Genomic DNA, 16884 nt, shown 5'->3' on the forward strand with positions numbered 1-16884 from the left:
CTCAATAAGCTACAAATTTTTCATGCATCATTTTATCTCCACACTCAATACTTCTCCGATCTACCCATGGCTCCCCTGAAACCATCGAACCTCATTTGTAGCTTCTCTTTTTCACGTGCCCCAATTGTCCACGTTGTATCTTTTACTAAATCAACTCCCACCTTTTTTTAGATATCTTCATTTCTAATCTTATCTTACCTACTATGCTCACAAATTCATAAGAACATAATCATTTCTACAACTTTCAAAATCTGAATGTGAGCCATAAAACATAATTGGTGTACCCGTCAAACTATAGCACTTGCCTTTATGTTTTGGTGAAACCTTATTATGCTTTTAATAAAAATTATCTGCATTATAGTTGTAAATTTGTAAAAAGAAAGTCCTAAATTTATGTAATTATGATATGTAGAATTTTATGCTTTTTCCTATGACATCGTAAAGCAAAAGGGAGGAAAGATAAAAATAATAATTCCTCCATTTCACAAAGAATAAACTGGTTTGATTTGATACGAAAGTTATTAATATAAAGAGAACTTTTGAATCTTGTGATCCTAAACTAAAATTAGGTCAGATATACAAAATTATTCTTTGATCACGTGGCCTTAAACATGTCATGTAAAAATATAAATTTATAATATTATCAAAAAAAAGAACGAAACAATATTTTTTACACATACTAAAAAAAAGAAATTCATTCTTTTTTAAATGGAGCAAGTGAAAAAAGAGAAAAGGCGCCAAGAAGCGCAAGTTAAGTGGGTATGGTGCAGGATAATAAAGAAGTCAACATATTTCCACAATTTTCAGAATTCATTAACGCCAAACCAAAATGAACGGTTCGCTGTGGACATTTCACAAAACAAAATATTTATGGTAAAAAAACTAACAAAAAATCCTACATTGTTCCAGCTCCATCCTTTTCCTCTTTACTTTCAATTTCCTCCTCCATTGTGAGAACAAATTCATACCAGAAACAAGTCCAAAAGCAGATTCTAAGCAACCCTAAATGGGGTTTTTGATGGTGATTTTAAAATAAGAGGTAAATTGATTGATAAAATGACGGCATCCTTATTTTGCAATTTCCAGATAACTCAATGATCTTTTCATTTGTTTCATTCCTCTCTTCTTTAATTTCCTTTCCAAAATAATTTCTTTTATTTCATTTCTTTAACCATATTCTTGCAACTTTATAGGTTCTTTAAACATTGTTATTCTCTTCAATTAATTTAGTAATAAATACATTTCTCATTTGGCTAGATTCTTTATGATGAAATAGGTTAGAACAATGAGGAATATGATTACAAATATCTGACCCAAATGAAACTGAGTGATTCTTTTTTTGTTACTATGGAGGAAATTTCTTTCCATAGTATTTGGGGGTGTGGATGTGTTGATTTTTAGTCACCAATTATGAATAAAACTAACTTATATAATGCTGCTCAATTTGGGCATTGGTGGAATTATCTTTTTCCATGTGACCCTTTATTTGTTCATGTATAAATTGTGGTTGATTCTGTTTCCAAGAGCTATTAATTTGGGTTGTTATTGTTTGTTTCATTTTTTATAAAAGATAACCTTTGATGTTTTTTTGAAGTGAAATGGATTAGATGACATTGGAGGATTGATTTAGGAAGCTACGTTATCATTGAAATTAATAAAACACAATTTTATGAAATTTGAAGGGATCGAACAATGTTGTCTAAAGGTGAACATCAATCGGTTCCACTGTCTGTATTGCTGAAGCGGGAACATGCCCAAGAAAAGATTGAAAGACCCGATATTTCTCATGGTCAAGCTAATCAGATCAAGAAAGGAGAAGACTTCACTTTCCTCAAGCCTGAATGCCAACGGGTTTTGGGAGATGAAGTCACTAACTTTTCGGTTTTTGGGGTACGTTCTTATGTTTTAAGAGATGTGTTTATTTTCTATAGATTTATCGTATTGGATGTTATCTTTAATATTCTCAGAGCATTTTTTTATCAGGTAATGTTGTCATCCTTTTCTTAGGTTAACAATTTGTTATATTGAGCCATAAATTTCATGTTGACTTTGATAGATATGTTATGTAGTATCCTATATGTTTGAGAAAACTAGTCATGGTGAAAACATTTGATGTTTTCTCCTTTTCCTTTTTTTTTTGACTTATTTTCTATCAAGAATCAACAATTTTATCAAGAGATCGGAGAAACATTTTAGTTTTCCTTTTAAAATTTATGCACGGAAGATGTAATTATTGCAACAATACACTGTTTTGTTACATTTTCACCTAGAAATTTTGCATGTTTGACCATTAAAATCTCGTCTTGAAAAAATGTTAAACATATATAGTCATACGTCCTCTTTTTGGTATTAATATAATTGTTGTCATTTATACATATTTTTTTTCATTCCTTTTATAGTTATTTGATGGACACAATGGGTCGGCAGCCGCTATATATACTAAAGAGAATCTATTGCAGAATGTATTGAGTGCTATTCCCGCAGACCTCAATAGATATGAGTGGATTGCAGCATTGCCTAGGGCTTTGGTTGCAGGATTCATCAAGACAGACAAAGAATTCCAAGAAAAAGGTAATATTTTTTTCTATATATAAGGGAGATATTATAAAATCGTAACATGAAGTTTCTGTGATGTTACGACCCAAAAAAAGGAGATCACAATAACACCTAAATCTTACCAAAAGGTATGTCAACCATAATTCCAAAACAAACGACAATGGGCCTACATAGAATATATAATTGAATTTCAAACTTGATCAATTTAAACAAATAACACTTGAGATTTTTTCAGAAGAAGAAGAGTACGAACTTAATAATATTGTAGTTTTAAAAGTGTGAAGAAACCCCTCTACTTATAGCTACCACATTGTAGAATCAATAGGTGTCAATTTTGTCTTATATGAAAAGTTACAACCTTTCGAAAAAATCATTGTTATCAGAAAAGTCACAACCCTTTGAAAAAGACACAACTCATCAGAAAAGGCATAACCCTTTCGAAAAGTCACAACCTTAAAAAAATCACAATCCTTCGAAAAAGTCACAACTCATTGAGAAAATTCAAAGCCCATCAAAAGAGTCACAACCCTTTGGAAAAGTTTCAACTCATTGAAAAAGTCGCAATCCGTTGATTTGAAAAGTTATCTACTTTCAATATAATAAATTAATAAATAAAATAAATTGACTATTTCTAAATAGGGATATATAGTAATTCAACGTTTAATTTTGGGAATTCACGCTTTCAAAGTAGTGTAAATAAATATAGATAGATATGACCCTTGAATAAGGACAAAATACAAGATCAAACAAAAAATATGGTGGGTGCTACTAAAAAATACTACAAAAGATTGTGTACTGACTTGGTATATACCAGAAATACACATTGGCTCAAAATATAAAATACTAGTCATAAGTATACATAAAAAGAATAGTAAACTATGAATGCAACTAAGCTAACCCCCAATCTCTAAAATGTCAGCTACATTAGCACAAGGATCAATGAAAAGGCCTAGGGCTCACATATACATCAACAAAGAAAGTGTATAGTACATTATGAGTATCAAAACAATATGTACTGAGTAGGCTTCATAGATTGACTATGCTTGCGATTGCATTAACATAATAAAAAGTAAGTAAACAATAGGGTAATAAGGCAAAAATAAAGGAATAGCTAGTCCTTTGTCATAATAATTCTACTAAACATAAATGGAAAAAGCAATAAAGTCATATAAACTTAATTGAACCTCCATAAGTCAAGAAGATACAAACAAAGACATGCAATAACAACTAAACAATTAATAACATGGACAAACCCCCGTAAACCCATCAAGTACTCACAAAGCTAGTTCAAGTCTCAACTAAAAAATGACGACAAAAACCGTCCCAAAATTTGGAATCGAGAGAAAAATTAGAATCTGACATTGCGATAACATTGGGTGGTTTCATTTACCAGAATATTACATTAGAAAATCATGTCCTTCCCGAAATATTACATTGGAATCCTTGAAATAACCTAGCATACAAAAATCTTATATTGAAAAAGTTAGTCCTTTGCGAAATCAAAGCCTTATTAGAACCTAGCACATCAAAAAATCTTATATTAGAACTGCTAATCCTTTGCAAACTTTTAAATTGGAAAACCATGGAAACCTAGGTAAATCTTAGAATCTTACATCAGAATGAATAAACAATAACCTAGCAGCTCACGAATATTACTTGGATCAGTTGTATAGAACTCTAGCATATCCTGGAATCTTACATCGTAACAGAGACAATACTAATTAGCATCTCTCAAAATCACACCTTGGGCCAAGTGTCTTATAGAATGGACTAGGGTCTTTAATGAGTCTTGGTAGTTATCTTACCATAACTAGGCACTTGGACATACTAGTAGGTCTATCCAAAATTCATAACCCGTTTAAAAAGTTATATCTAGGCCAATCCATTTTAGAAGGCATCCCTACATGCTAGAGAAGCTAACATTTAAGGAAATACTAGAAAACCTACGTTAAGCATCCATAACATCCATAGTAAGGTTATTTGAGATTATTCACAATTCACGAGAAAAAATATAAGATCAACTACTCATGATTACCCTAATAATTCCTGATAAAATTACAACAATGCAAAATCAATCAAATCATAATAAAAACAAGAATTGATGCTAAATACCAACCTAACATTTAGAAAATTCTATTTGAGGATAATCAACAACAAGGTTTAAGGATAGTAATTTGTAGCCTACCTCATGACAAACATGTGCACTCCAAACCTCCAAATCAATATTTTTCCCTTTTGAGGTACCTCCTAACGATGTGTAACTATAAAAATAGTGTTTTTGATGTCTATAGAATCTTTTTGACAACCATACTTCAACAAATAATTTTTGGTCTAAAATTGAGACAAAATGGAAATGGTGGACCCACACAAGGAATAAAAAATTGACTCCATTAATAGGTCCCAACAAGCAAGGGAATTGTGTGTAAAAATGGGCACAATTCGAAAAATACTTTAGAATGGCCCAACAAGCAACAAGCTTCACAACAACCATTAATAACTAAATTTGACTATTTAAATCATAACTTACGAGTTTAAGAGTGTGAATAGTGACCGTAATGACCTCCCCACACTGATCCTAGCTTAAATTAGAAATACAACAAAAATTACCACAAATAGATCTCTCAAATCTTCTAGTGATAATCACAAAAGCGGGCAAGTGGCTGTTGAAGCGGCCAAATCATAGTTAGTCGGCTACTGCGTAGGAGGTCATGGTTCTCTAAAGAATCTACGATTAAATCAATCATGGGCTGGTAAAATGGTTATCGCTAAACCGGCCGCATCAGCTAAAGTTAAAATGAAATCCTTTTCTAATGCGTCCATATGATTTCTTTGGAACCTCGTACAGATATGTAAATTATGATAACACACAAAATTCAATGTTTTGAATTGAACGAATATATCAAAACTACAATTTTAGGTTGCATTGACGAAGAGTGGGTCCTACACCCAAGGCTCCATTTTTGTATAAAAGCCACAAGGTAGCTCATAAGGAGTATGGAAGTCTTGAGACTCAAATCATCTATTTTTAGTAAAATCAATGTGATAGGCTAACTAAACAATTATTGATTGCACTCTAAAGTTCTTTACCTAAAGTTTTGACCAAAATGAATTGTTTCAAGTTCAAAAGCTCCAAAATAGAAAAATTGTCATCAAAGACAAAAGAATGATTCAGTGATCAAACAATCAATCCCAGCAAGTCATATATGACTTGGGCCTCTATAGTAAAGCTCTAAATGATAAATATATTTAAAAACATAGAACATGACCTTAATGGTCATTACAATATCCACTACAAAGGACTTTCTACTTCAAAATTAAATAGTTAAGAAGTACTAGAAGACTCGAATAGGTGGAGATGTTGCACTTTAAAGTAATGATTAATCTCCTAGGTAGCCTTTCGACTGGATCGTGTCTCCAGTGAACCTTAACGAGACGAATATCTCTCGATCAAAACAACCTAACGTCCTTATCCATGATAACAACTAGATCCTCCAGAAAGTTCAAACAATCATCTAGCTCGACTTAGTCATACTAAATCACGTGGGACTTGTCAAAAACATATCTATAAAGTATCGACACATGGAAAACTAGATTAAGAAATGAAAAGGCAAGTGGCAAGACCAACTCATAAACAACACCTCTTGAAGGATCTCAAAACGCTCAATATACATGGGGCTAATCTTTCCCCTCCTCTCACATCACACTATGCACTTCAAAAGTGAGACTTAGAAGAATATAAGATTACCAACATCAAAACTGGAGGGATAAAGCCTACAGTCAGTTCTTCTACTTTCTCTCAAATTCTCGTAGCCTGTCTTGAATAACTTCAATTCAAGCTAAAGTATCCTCAAACAAGTCTGTACCATGAGGCCTAGAATCAAAAGTGTCAAACCAACATACCGGAGATAGACAATTCCTACCATACAAGACCTCGAGCGGGCCATCTTAATACTTGAATGGTAGTTGTTACTATAAACAACTTTGTCAAAGCTAAAAATGAACACACAATTTCAAAGCATATTCTCCAAAATATGAATAGTCCACTTTTATTGCTCGTCTGTCTTTGGGTTAAATTTTGTGCTAAGATCAACTTAAGTACCCAAATCATCCTAAAGTGCCCTCTAGGAGCTGGGATTTGACTAAGAACATCTATCGTAGATAAAAGGCATTTTACCCTACTAAAACAAACAATGTCTTTCCATGGTTATGAGCCAACCACTTGACTTTGAAGGAAGACTGAATGTGAAAGAAATTACTCAATTTTGTCAATCGATCCACCATGACATAAATTCAATCAACAACGCAAGAAGTTTATGGCAATCCCACAAATAATTTCATAGTGATAAGTTCCAAATTCCTGTCAGTAATGGGTAATCTCTAAACTCACCGCCATGCCTCAAGTGCTTAGCCTTTACCTACATACAACATAGACATTAAGCTAAAAAGATTGTTGTATTCCTCTTCTTACCACTTCATCAATAATTTTTCCTTACTTGTTTATACATCTTGGTCGTGCCAGGATGAATAGAATATTTGGAGTTGTGGGCCTCCTAAACTATCATCCGAATCACAACTCCAACTCGAGGAACACAAATACAATAGATAAATGTCAAACACTGTGTGAGTCTAAGGTTACCTCACTAGCAACATTGCTCAAAACTTGATCACCAATTTCCCTTAAACCCTCATCCTCAGATTTCCAACCATGAATAAGCTCAAATAGGGTGGAGTGAGCACCGCTACAAGCTAGAACTCGATTGGGGTTAGAGATATAAGCTTAACCAATCTATTGACTAAGTGTTGGATGTCCAACGCCAAGGGTCTCTTTAAAATATAAAAGAAGGATAGACTCCCTGTACTCACTACCTTCTGTCTCAAGGCATCTGCCACCATATACCTTGCCCCAATGGTATAGAACTGAAAGATTTTAGTCCTTTAGAAGTTCAATCCACCTTCGCTGTCTCAAATTAAGGTTCTTCTGTCTCAAAATAAACTAAATACTGCAATGATTTGTGAAGATCTGATAATTAGCTTTATCTGAGTAAAGCTTAAAAATCTTTATAGTGAAAAAAATAGTTGTCAACTCCAAATCATGAGTAGGGTAGTTGTGCTCATGCACCATAAGTTGCCTTGATGCATATTATATAACATGTCCATCATACATCAGAGCGAAACTGAATGACATTAGATGCATTACAATATACCATAAAACCCTCATCCTCAAATGGAAGAGTCAAAATAGGAGCTATGCTACTACTTTTCTTAAGCTCTAGAAATCTTGCCTCTCTCTTGTTTGACCACTGAAAACAAATTCAAGTGTAGTTAGATTAGTCAATGGTGCATCTATAGATGGTCCTAGCGCAACCACAGGTTGACCCAATCTTCTTTGGGTTAACCATAATTCAATGTTTCGATACCACGTGCACCAAGTTGACTCCAGTCTTAAGAAATAACTCACACTGTGAGAAATTGTCATAATCTCGTTGATCTCTCACTGTCTATAACATAATCCTCAAATACTGCTCATACTCCTTGAGTAGAAACTAATATTATTGATAAACACAATACGAGAGGATTTTATATAAGGCCTATAAACATGTCTCATCAAGTCGATAAATATCATTGGGCTATTTCTCAACTAAAAAAGATATCATTAGGAACTCATAATAGTCGTAACGTGCATTAAAAGTTGTCATGGGTATGTCCTCTTCCTTTATATAAAACTATGATAACTAGATCCTAAGTCGATCAAATAAAACAATGTGTCAGCATAAAGCTAATCAAATAAGTCATCGATACGAGGCATATGATACTTATTCTTCATTGTCACCCCATTTAGTTGCATGTAATCACTAACTAAATGCATAAAACTATCTTTCTTATTCACAAACAAAATGGTATGACCCCTAAGAGAGACACTAGGTTTAGTAAAATCCTTACACAATATATTTTAAAGCTAAATATTTAGTTCCTTATGCTCAACAGGTGTCGTACGACAGGGTGGAATGGAAATGGGATGAGTGCTCGACTCTACATCATTAGTAAAATAAATATCACATTCAATAAGAAGGCTAAGTAATTGCGCAGAAAAGATGTTCAAACTCACACACAATATGGATAGAATCAACTATATGGACCTCCCTACTAACATCATGTACATAACCCAAATAGGTTAGGCGCTCATTGTATACAAATCTATGAGACCGAATATATGATATAATCCCAATTGATGTGCACTACATAGATCCTACCACACAAATTGAGGCACACAAGACATGACTAAGTTAATAGCCGTGGCAAAGCAATCTAGGACTGCATAATAGGGGAATCATCAGTCCATTCCAAGAATAACATCAAAATCTAACATATTAAGTTCATATCATATGTATCACTGTTGGATCGTCAGGAATAATCAGTCCATTCCAAGAATAACATCAAAATCTAACATATTAAGTTCATATCATATGTATCACTCTTGGATCGTCACCATAATAGCACATCAAACCTGATAAACTATTAAAAAATCACCCATAAAAGTCAATACATTCAATGAAACTGAGAAAAGGTTTAGAATGAAACTACAATCAATGAGTAAAAGAAATCAACACATAAAAACATGTAGATACTTGATAAAATAAGGCAAAGGCCCATTTATGTCATACTAAGATCATACCTACAGTAACTAAATCTTAGGTTTCAGCCTACAACCAAGCAAGAAATTCATTAGACATGACCATGCCCACCCCTGGACTCGACTTCAGCTCTACCATATTTTATGCTTATTTACACACATATTTGAGTAATCTAGACCACCCCTACAAACCTAACATCCTTCTCCACTTGGGGCGGTACAAGTCTATGCTTGGGGTGATCTTTAGCAAAGTGCCTGACATCACCACAATCAAAGCAAACTTTATTACTCTAAGGTCTAGGTGGAAGATTGTTTGATCCACCCTAACCTGAATTTAACGGAAGGACTGTAACTGTTCATCAAATAATGCCCTATTGTATAACCTTCAGATTGATAAGGATGCCGACTTCTGTCAGAGAAATTTCTACCACATGATTGCGAACTACTATAGTTGCGCTAGAAGGGAGTTCTCTTATTACTTTCCATACAGAACTCACAATGGAGTTCCTCTAAGTATGAGTATTCCTAACTACATCTAAAAGTAATTTAGCCAACGATAAGAAGGAGTTTGTATAAATCCAAAGCAGAATCCTCCAACAAAACGCCAAACTCTTTCCTTATTTGTAGGCAAAATCATAGTAGATGCCTAGAGAGCTCATGAAGATGGGTCACATACTTTAGTTCTAACATGGAGCCCTGCTCTAGTCTAGTAAGTAGGTCTCTCAATCTATCCAAGATGCTACATGGTATAAAATTGGTCTAGAAGACCTTATAAAATTTCCTCCAAGTTAAAGGAAGAGATCCTACTAGGATACACTCAATGAATGTATGCCACCATAGTTGGAGTGGATTTCTTACTGATATGCTCTACAATGGACCCTTTGGACTCAACAAAACCTACAAATACAACCTCTCACGACAGATAATCAAGAACTTGAAATCATCTTCTCTTGTAGCATCTAAAAACCTTGACGAGAAAATCTCAAGAACCTTCCCAACACCTTCTATTCCTCTACTATCACGGTGGCCTCAAGTATCATAGGCTGAGCAACAACATGTGTTGGTAATACCTCTACATTAGGAGACAGAATGGAAGGCTTCACTACTGGACCCATTTGATCATGCCCCATACCATATCATTACTAATCGCTAAATGATGGAAATTTGAAGTCCCAACGCCATTGTAGGACTATGTGATAATTAATTTGGTCTCTGCCCCATCGAGTGATAAGGAATAAGCACATGTTGTGGATCAATAAACAGATTAAGAGTGACCTCTCTAGATCTATCCAAAGCTTGTGCAATAGCTTGTGCACAAACTCAAGGTCAACCTTAGCCCTACCCCATCGAGGGCTCAACCTACTGGCTGAGAAGCATTGTACCTAGCGCTAACATCTTTCATAAGCACCATCTATGAAAGGTTGAAACAAATGAGAATTTCAGATACCGACAGGAGTAAGAACACACAATATGGAATCAAAAGAAAGATTCTCCCTAAAGATGTACTAGATCCTCTCAAAGATAGGTTATAGGCATGTCCATACCAATCTACGGGACACTAATAGATATTATCCTTGGACCAACTACATCACTGAACCTGAAACTCTGATACCAACATTTCACGATCCAAAACAAGGGTTATGAGGACACATACTAAATTCCACTAGTAAGTCAACCATTATATTGGGACAAATGATAATGGGCCTAAGAAGAGGATAAGTAGATAAAAGCATAATAAGATCATTTAAACAACAAAAATACAAAGTAAAATTATATATATATATATATATATGTATATATATGTATATGTATATGTATATATAACTCGAACTAAGAAAAAAGTAAAAGATCCATCCCAAAACTTAATGGATGCTAATGCGAATTTAATACAATAAATCAAGTGCAAAATAGACATATACAAGAGATATACACGCTATCTAAAGATACAAAAGACTAGTCATAAATATACAGATAGATATGGGACAATCACGAAAAATGTTACGCTCACTCTTAATCTGTAGAACATAAGTTGAAACACCACAAGGATCAACAGGCCGTCTAGCGCTTGGATCTACGTCAAGGAAAAAAGATGTCAAGTATAGTATGGGTACCAATAAAACGGATACTTAATAAGCATCATAGGACCATCAAGCTTGTGATTGAAAACATAATGCAAAAGTAAAGACATGGCTATCCTGAATCGTAATAAGGCTATGACTGTAAATGGAGAAAGAAATAAAGTTCTATAAGCCTAAAAGGACCCCTACAAGACCTAAAGTTACAAACATAGGGATAATTGTAAAATTAAACAATTAATAATCTGGTAAATACGTCACAAACCTGATGGGTATAGACAAGAGCTACACTACAAGGCTCAACTCAAAAATAACCATAAACACCAGCCCAGAATCTGAAATTGTTATAACAATAGGAAACATAGCATCTCTCGGAATATTACATCGAAATAGCGATTCCTTCCCAGAATCTTACATCTGAACATATTGCAAGAACCTAGGACACCACATAATCTTATATCAAAATAACTATTTCTTCTCAAAATCTTACATTAGAAAGCCTTATTAAAAACCTAGCACATCCTGGAAACATACACCATAATAGCTTGCCTTCCTAGAATCTTACTTTGGAAAGCCTTAAAAACCAATTCGCTCCTAGTATCTTACGTCGGAATGACTACATATAAACCTAGTAGCTACCAAAATCTTATGTCAGATCGGATGTTCATAAAACTAGCATATCTCATAATCTTACATCACAATAGCGAGAACACTAACTAGCCACTCCCAAAATCTTGTGACCCAAACCAAAGGTCCATCTAGACAAAAAATTGATATTAATGAGCAAACGGAACAATCAAAATTGCATTGTAAGGTCGTTTACCTAAAATATTTGACCAAACTCCACCATTCAAAATTTAGAATATCTAAATCATAAAAACTTGCATAAATATCAAATGAACTATCTAGTGATCAAATTATCAGTTATGGTAAGCCGTAAATGACTCGGGCCGCTATAGGATTTCCATCAACACCAAAAACATTGAAAAAGAGAGAAAACGACCTAAAGGTTCATTACACATGAAAATATAAGTGATAGAAGAAACCTTTTCATTTAGATCATAAAGTATTATTGTGTGTACTTGATTATTATAACATTGTTTGTATTGCTTCTAAACAATTTGATTTGAACCTATCACTCAAGTAATGAATCTATGGGTTTGGATATAACTTGAAATGACCTATTTGAAGTTCTATTAAAGTACCTTTTTTGTTGGATATCATAAATCTAAGAGGCAAGTCATTGAATAAGACTTTAAACTTGTTTTTTAGGACCGGAAATAAGCAGGTGTGAATCAGAAACTAGCAAAGCAAACCTCAAACGACCACGAGTAAGAAGAAAATGAGAAATATACCAAAAGACACATATTTTTAATGTGGTTCGGTCAATCGACCTATGTCCACAAAGGAGATAAGCAATCCACTATAAATATGAGAGTACAAAATACAGAGAGAAAAAACCTCAACCAATTCACTTGGAATACATAGGAGGTTCACACAAGTGATAACGTATCAAGCTTGTGACACCCATAAATTCTCTCCCTAACCAAAACTCTCAAAGCCTTTAAGACTACACTGTGAATGCTGATTAAGTTAGAAGGATCATGCTTCTATTTATAGAGTCCTAAACCTTTTCCTACCAGAAAAATGATTAGTCAATCCAAAATCTTTTCCTAAAAGAAAAACCTATTTATGGTAGGAAATTTAGGGCAAATAAAATCCAACAAATTTCCCCCTTGGCCTGAATTTCTGACAAAATAAATTTGTTCACCTTCTTTACTTAATCTTCAACAACTTGCTTTTCTCTCCATAATTTCCTTTGCAAAATTTATGTCTCAACACAGAGAACCTCTCTGAAATAATTTCTCCAACAAAATCTTCATTACTGTTAAAAAGATTGCGGCTACAACTACACCCTTCAAGATGAACATCTCTTTCTAACCTGGTTCAATCATCGATTATCGAACCACTGAACCTGACTCCATAATTGAATCTGACTCTGATACCACTTGTTAGGACTGAAAATAAGTAGGTGTAAATGCGGAAGCTAGCAAACCAAACCCTGAAAGATCACGAGTAAGAAGACAACGAGAAATATACCAAAGGACACAAAGATTTAACGTGGTTCGGTAAATTGACCTATGTCCACAAAGGAGATGAGCAATCCACTATAAATATTAGAGTACAAAATACAGAGGGAAACAACCTCAACCAAATTCACTCATAATACATGGGAGGTTCACACAAGTGATAACGTATCAAGTTGTGACCCACAATTTCTCCCCTAACCAGAAACTCTCAAAGCCTTTAAGACTACATTGTGAAAGCTAATTAAGTTAGAAGGAATATGTCTTTAATTATAGAGCCCCAAATCTTTTCCTACTAGAAAAAGGATTAGTCAATCTAAAACCTTTTCCTAAAAGGAAAACCTATTATTGGTAAGAAATTTAGGGCAAATAAAACCCAACATTGTTAACTATTTGGATTCAACTACATATAAACTTGTATCCACCTTTTATCAACGGATCCAGCATAACCTCTTTGTCTTTTGGATGGTGAAACGTAGTAACATCACATAAAATGGAGACAATCTACTTGGATTGCATCAAGTTGGAGTATTTTCTTCTTTTATTTGCATAATTTTCCTACGTTACATACAAGGCTTGTTATCTGTGTTTTGTTTCAATGCATTCATTTTCTCCAACTTATGTTACATACATCATTTCAGATGGTGAATACAAGATTACATTTACTCCTTTAATCTAGTAGTTCTTGTAATTGTCATATTCCCAGTTACCTCTTTACTTCATGATAGAATCTTTTACATAAATATCAGTTTAGTATTTTCAAGTACTAGTATGAATAAATACTATAATATGAAGTTTTTTTATGTGATGTTGCAGCACAAAAATCAGGGACAACGGTAACATTTGTTATTATTGAAGGATGGGTTGTAACAGTTGCATCAGTTGGTGATTCACTTTGTGTATTAGAATCTGCAGAAGGGGGAATTTATCATCTATCAGCTGATCATAGACTAGAGTGCAATGAAGAAGAGTGAGATTTGTTCCTTCTAGGAGTTCAATAATTTACAAATATGGAATTACTTCTAGATTAAAATTTTAATTATATATTTTGAATTGAATAGGAGGGAACGAATAACAACAAGTGGTGGAGAGGTTGGTCGACTTAATACTGGTGGTGGTACACAGGTAACTTTTTTGTTTACTCAAAACATGTACAGAGTGTGGTAATGAATTGAAATGTACTAAATGAAATAATCATGTTTGGACCACTATATACCTCTTCGTAGTTACTTCCTGTAGGAACTTCGACTGACTCGTAATTTCCTTTATTAGCATGTCATAATTTAATTTATATTCTTTCACTTGTCTATATATTTATTTTCTCGAAGATGTTTGTCTTATCAATTGATCCATATTGATTTCAGATTGGTCCTTTAAGATGTTGGCCTGGTGGATTATGCCTCTCACGATCCATTGGTGATATGGATGTTGGCGAGTTCATTGTTCCTGTACCCTATGTAAAACAAGTGAAGGTTTGTCTATTATGTGCTTTCCCTGTGCATTTTCTGTTTGAGTCCTTTGATCATGTGTATATTTCCTTGTTGCATATCTGCAATTATACGTTTCATCTTTAAAATCATTTAAGCATTCACTTGATAAGGATATTACAATTCTCACCATTTATAATTTCCCCATCAAATTAGGGAAGATGAAAGTGCAATTTGAAATATTCTCTAATATTGAAGTTGTATTGTAAATCAGCTAGTATATTTTATCCAAAGTTTGCTTCTAATGATGATGATATCCCTTTTCAAGTAATTAACTTGAGGGTAGATGGAGTAATTCTTGTTACCTTTTCACAAAGAATTATGTAAATTATGATTTCCATATCCTAAATTGTGTAATATTTATGTTGTTTGTCCCTTTTCTCTAGGACAGTATGATGTCAGCGTCTAGATGTTAATTATGCTCTTTACCTCTTTGGCATATTTGACATGTCCTGAACACTGTAAAACATTATGCAAACAGCTATCTTCAGCAGGTGGAAGACTAGTAATTGCAAGTGATGGTGTCTGGGATGCTTTGTCTGCAGAAATATCGATAGAATGTTGTCGTGGAATGTCTCCAGATGCTGCCGCTAGTCAAATTGTAAAGGTCAGAATAAGATCATAGTTACTTCATGTATGTTATTATTAGATTATTTAGTTGATTTATTTTCCTTCCTACCGATTCTCACCTCTTTCCTCAAACATACAGGAAGCCGTACAGCCAAAAGGAATTCGAGATGACACAACGTGTATTGTGGTTGACATACAGCCATTAGAAAAGCCAAATCCTCCGCAGGCACCACCCAAAAAGTCAGGGAAAAAAGTGTTCAAGTCTATATTTCGTAAAAAAACTTCTGAGTCGTGTTCTAATACTGAGAGAGATTATGATGAACCAGATGTGGTTGAAGAACTATTTGAGGAAGGATCTGCATCACTTTCTGACAGGTCTTGTCATGCATTATATTCTAATATGCCAATTTGGTTTCTATATACATATTGTGTGTACTAGTCCTTATATTTGGTATCTTCTTATAAGTGCAGATTAGATGCCAAATATCCAATTTGCAACATGTTTAAGTTATTCACCTGTGCCATCTGTCAAGTAGAAATAAAGCCTGGAGAAGGTATTTCAATACATGTTGGGTCCTCCAATACAAGAAACTTTCGTCAGTGGGATGGCCCTTTCCTTTGCTCAAGCTGTCAAGAGAAGAAAGAAGCCATGGAAGGAAAAAGACCTTCGGGAAGTAAGGCGACTCATTTCCTACATAATTATAATTACCATTCTGTTATAAAGATTAATGTTGATTGATCACCCTTTTGTTTTTTTTTTCTTTTGCAGATGGAAGATATAGTAGTGACAGCGACTAGTTAACCCCCACATTCAACTATTTTAACAATTCTTTCACTGATGATTATAGTTGGTAGTTTGAATGTAGATTTATTATATTTCAATAGAAAAAAAGGAAAAGATATAGTTGGGTTGCCTCTATTAGGTAAAAGATAGAGAGTAACAACTGTCCTAGTGAATTGATGTGCCACTTTCTAAAAAAAGAGGTTTACATATTTAAAGTAAATCTCTCCCCAGCTACATGTGATATGATTATAAAGACATATAAGAGTAAACTAATATCTGATTGACATCACTTCCATAATTATTCCTTTTTCTTGTGATAGAACTAATAGTGAGTGGAAAGCATTGTATTGTGTTAATTTAATAGTTAGTAAGATTTATTAGGCCTTTTAAAGAGATATATATATCGATAATTCTATTTGAGCATTTCATTTTTCTTCTAAAGAAGCAGGTTTAACATTACAAGATTAAAAACATTTTGATACATTTCATATATTTTTAATTTAAGATTATAAGATATAAAAAATGTTTTTACGTTTTAAATTCTTTTACACGGCAAAGTTTTGGATAAAAAATATCCTTACCTAAAACATGAACGAACTCCATTATATTGTGTCAGAATTTGAATATTTTATAAATGAAGACTCAACTGTCAGGATCTGAATTCATAGGTCAGTATGTCACCTACTACACCCAC

At 33.7% G+C, this 16884-nt stretch overlaps 1 protein-coding gene across 2 annotated transcripts; it reads left to right on the forward strand.

Annotated features, from left to right (window-relative positions):
- The first annotated feature begins 814 nt into the window (after positions 1-814).
- LOC101259166 (probable protein phosphatase 2C 12) lies at positions 815-16512 on the forward strand. Of its 2 annotated transcripts, none has more exons than XM_019214662.3 (10): positions 815-1039; positions 1683-1890; positions 2460-2571; positions 14166-14319; positions 14411-14474; positions 14714-14821; positions 15318-15443; positions 15546-15781; positions 15878-16080; positions 16176-16512. In XM_019214662.3, exons 2-10 carry the CDS (start codon positions 1693-1695, stop codon positions 16202-16204), a joined length of 1230 nt encoding a protein of 409 aa, XP_019070207.1. In that variant the 5' UTR covers positions 815-1039; positions 1683-1692; the 3' UTR covers positions 16205-16512. The 2 variants fall into 2 exon arrangements, with proteins under 2 accessions (XP_019070207.1, XP_004242956.1); XM_004242908.5 differs by having other exon boundaries at positions 816-1039; positions 2400-2571.
- The last annotated feature ends 372 nt before the right edge of the window (positions 16513-16884 follow it).

Source organism: Solanum lycopersicum, chromosome 7 (assembly GCF_036512215.1).
Source record: "Solanum lycopersicum chromosome 7, SLM_r2.1".
Taxonomy (NCBI): Eukaryota; Viridiplantae; Streptophyta; class Magnoliopsida; order Solanales; family Solanaceae; genus Solanum; species Solanum lycopersicum.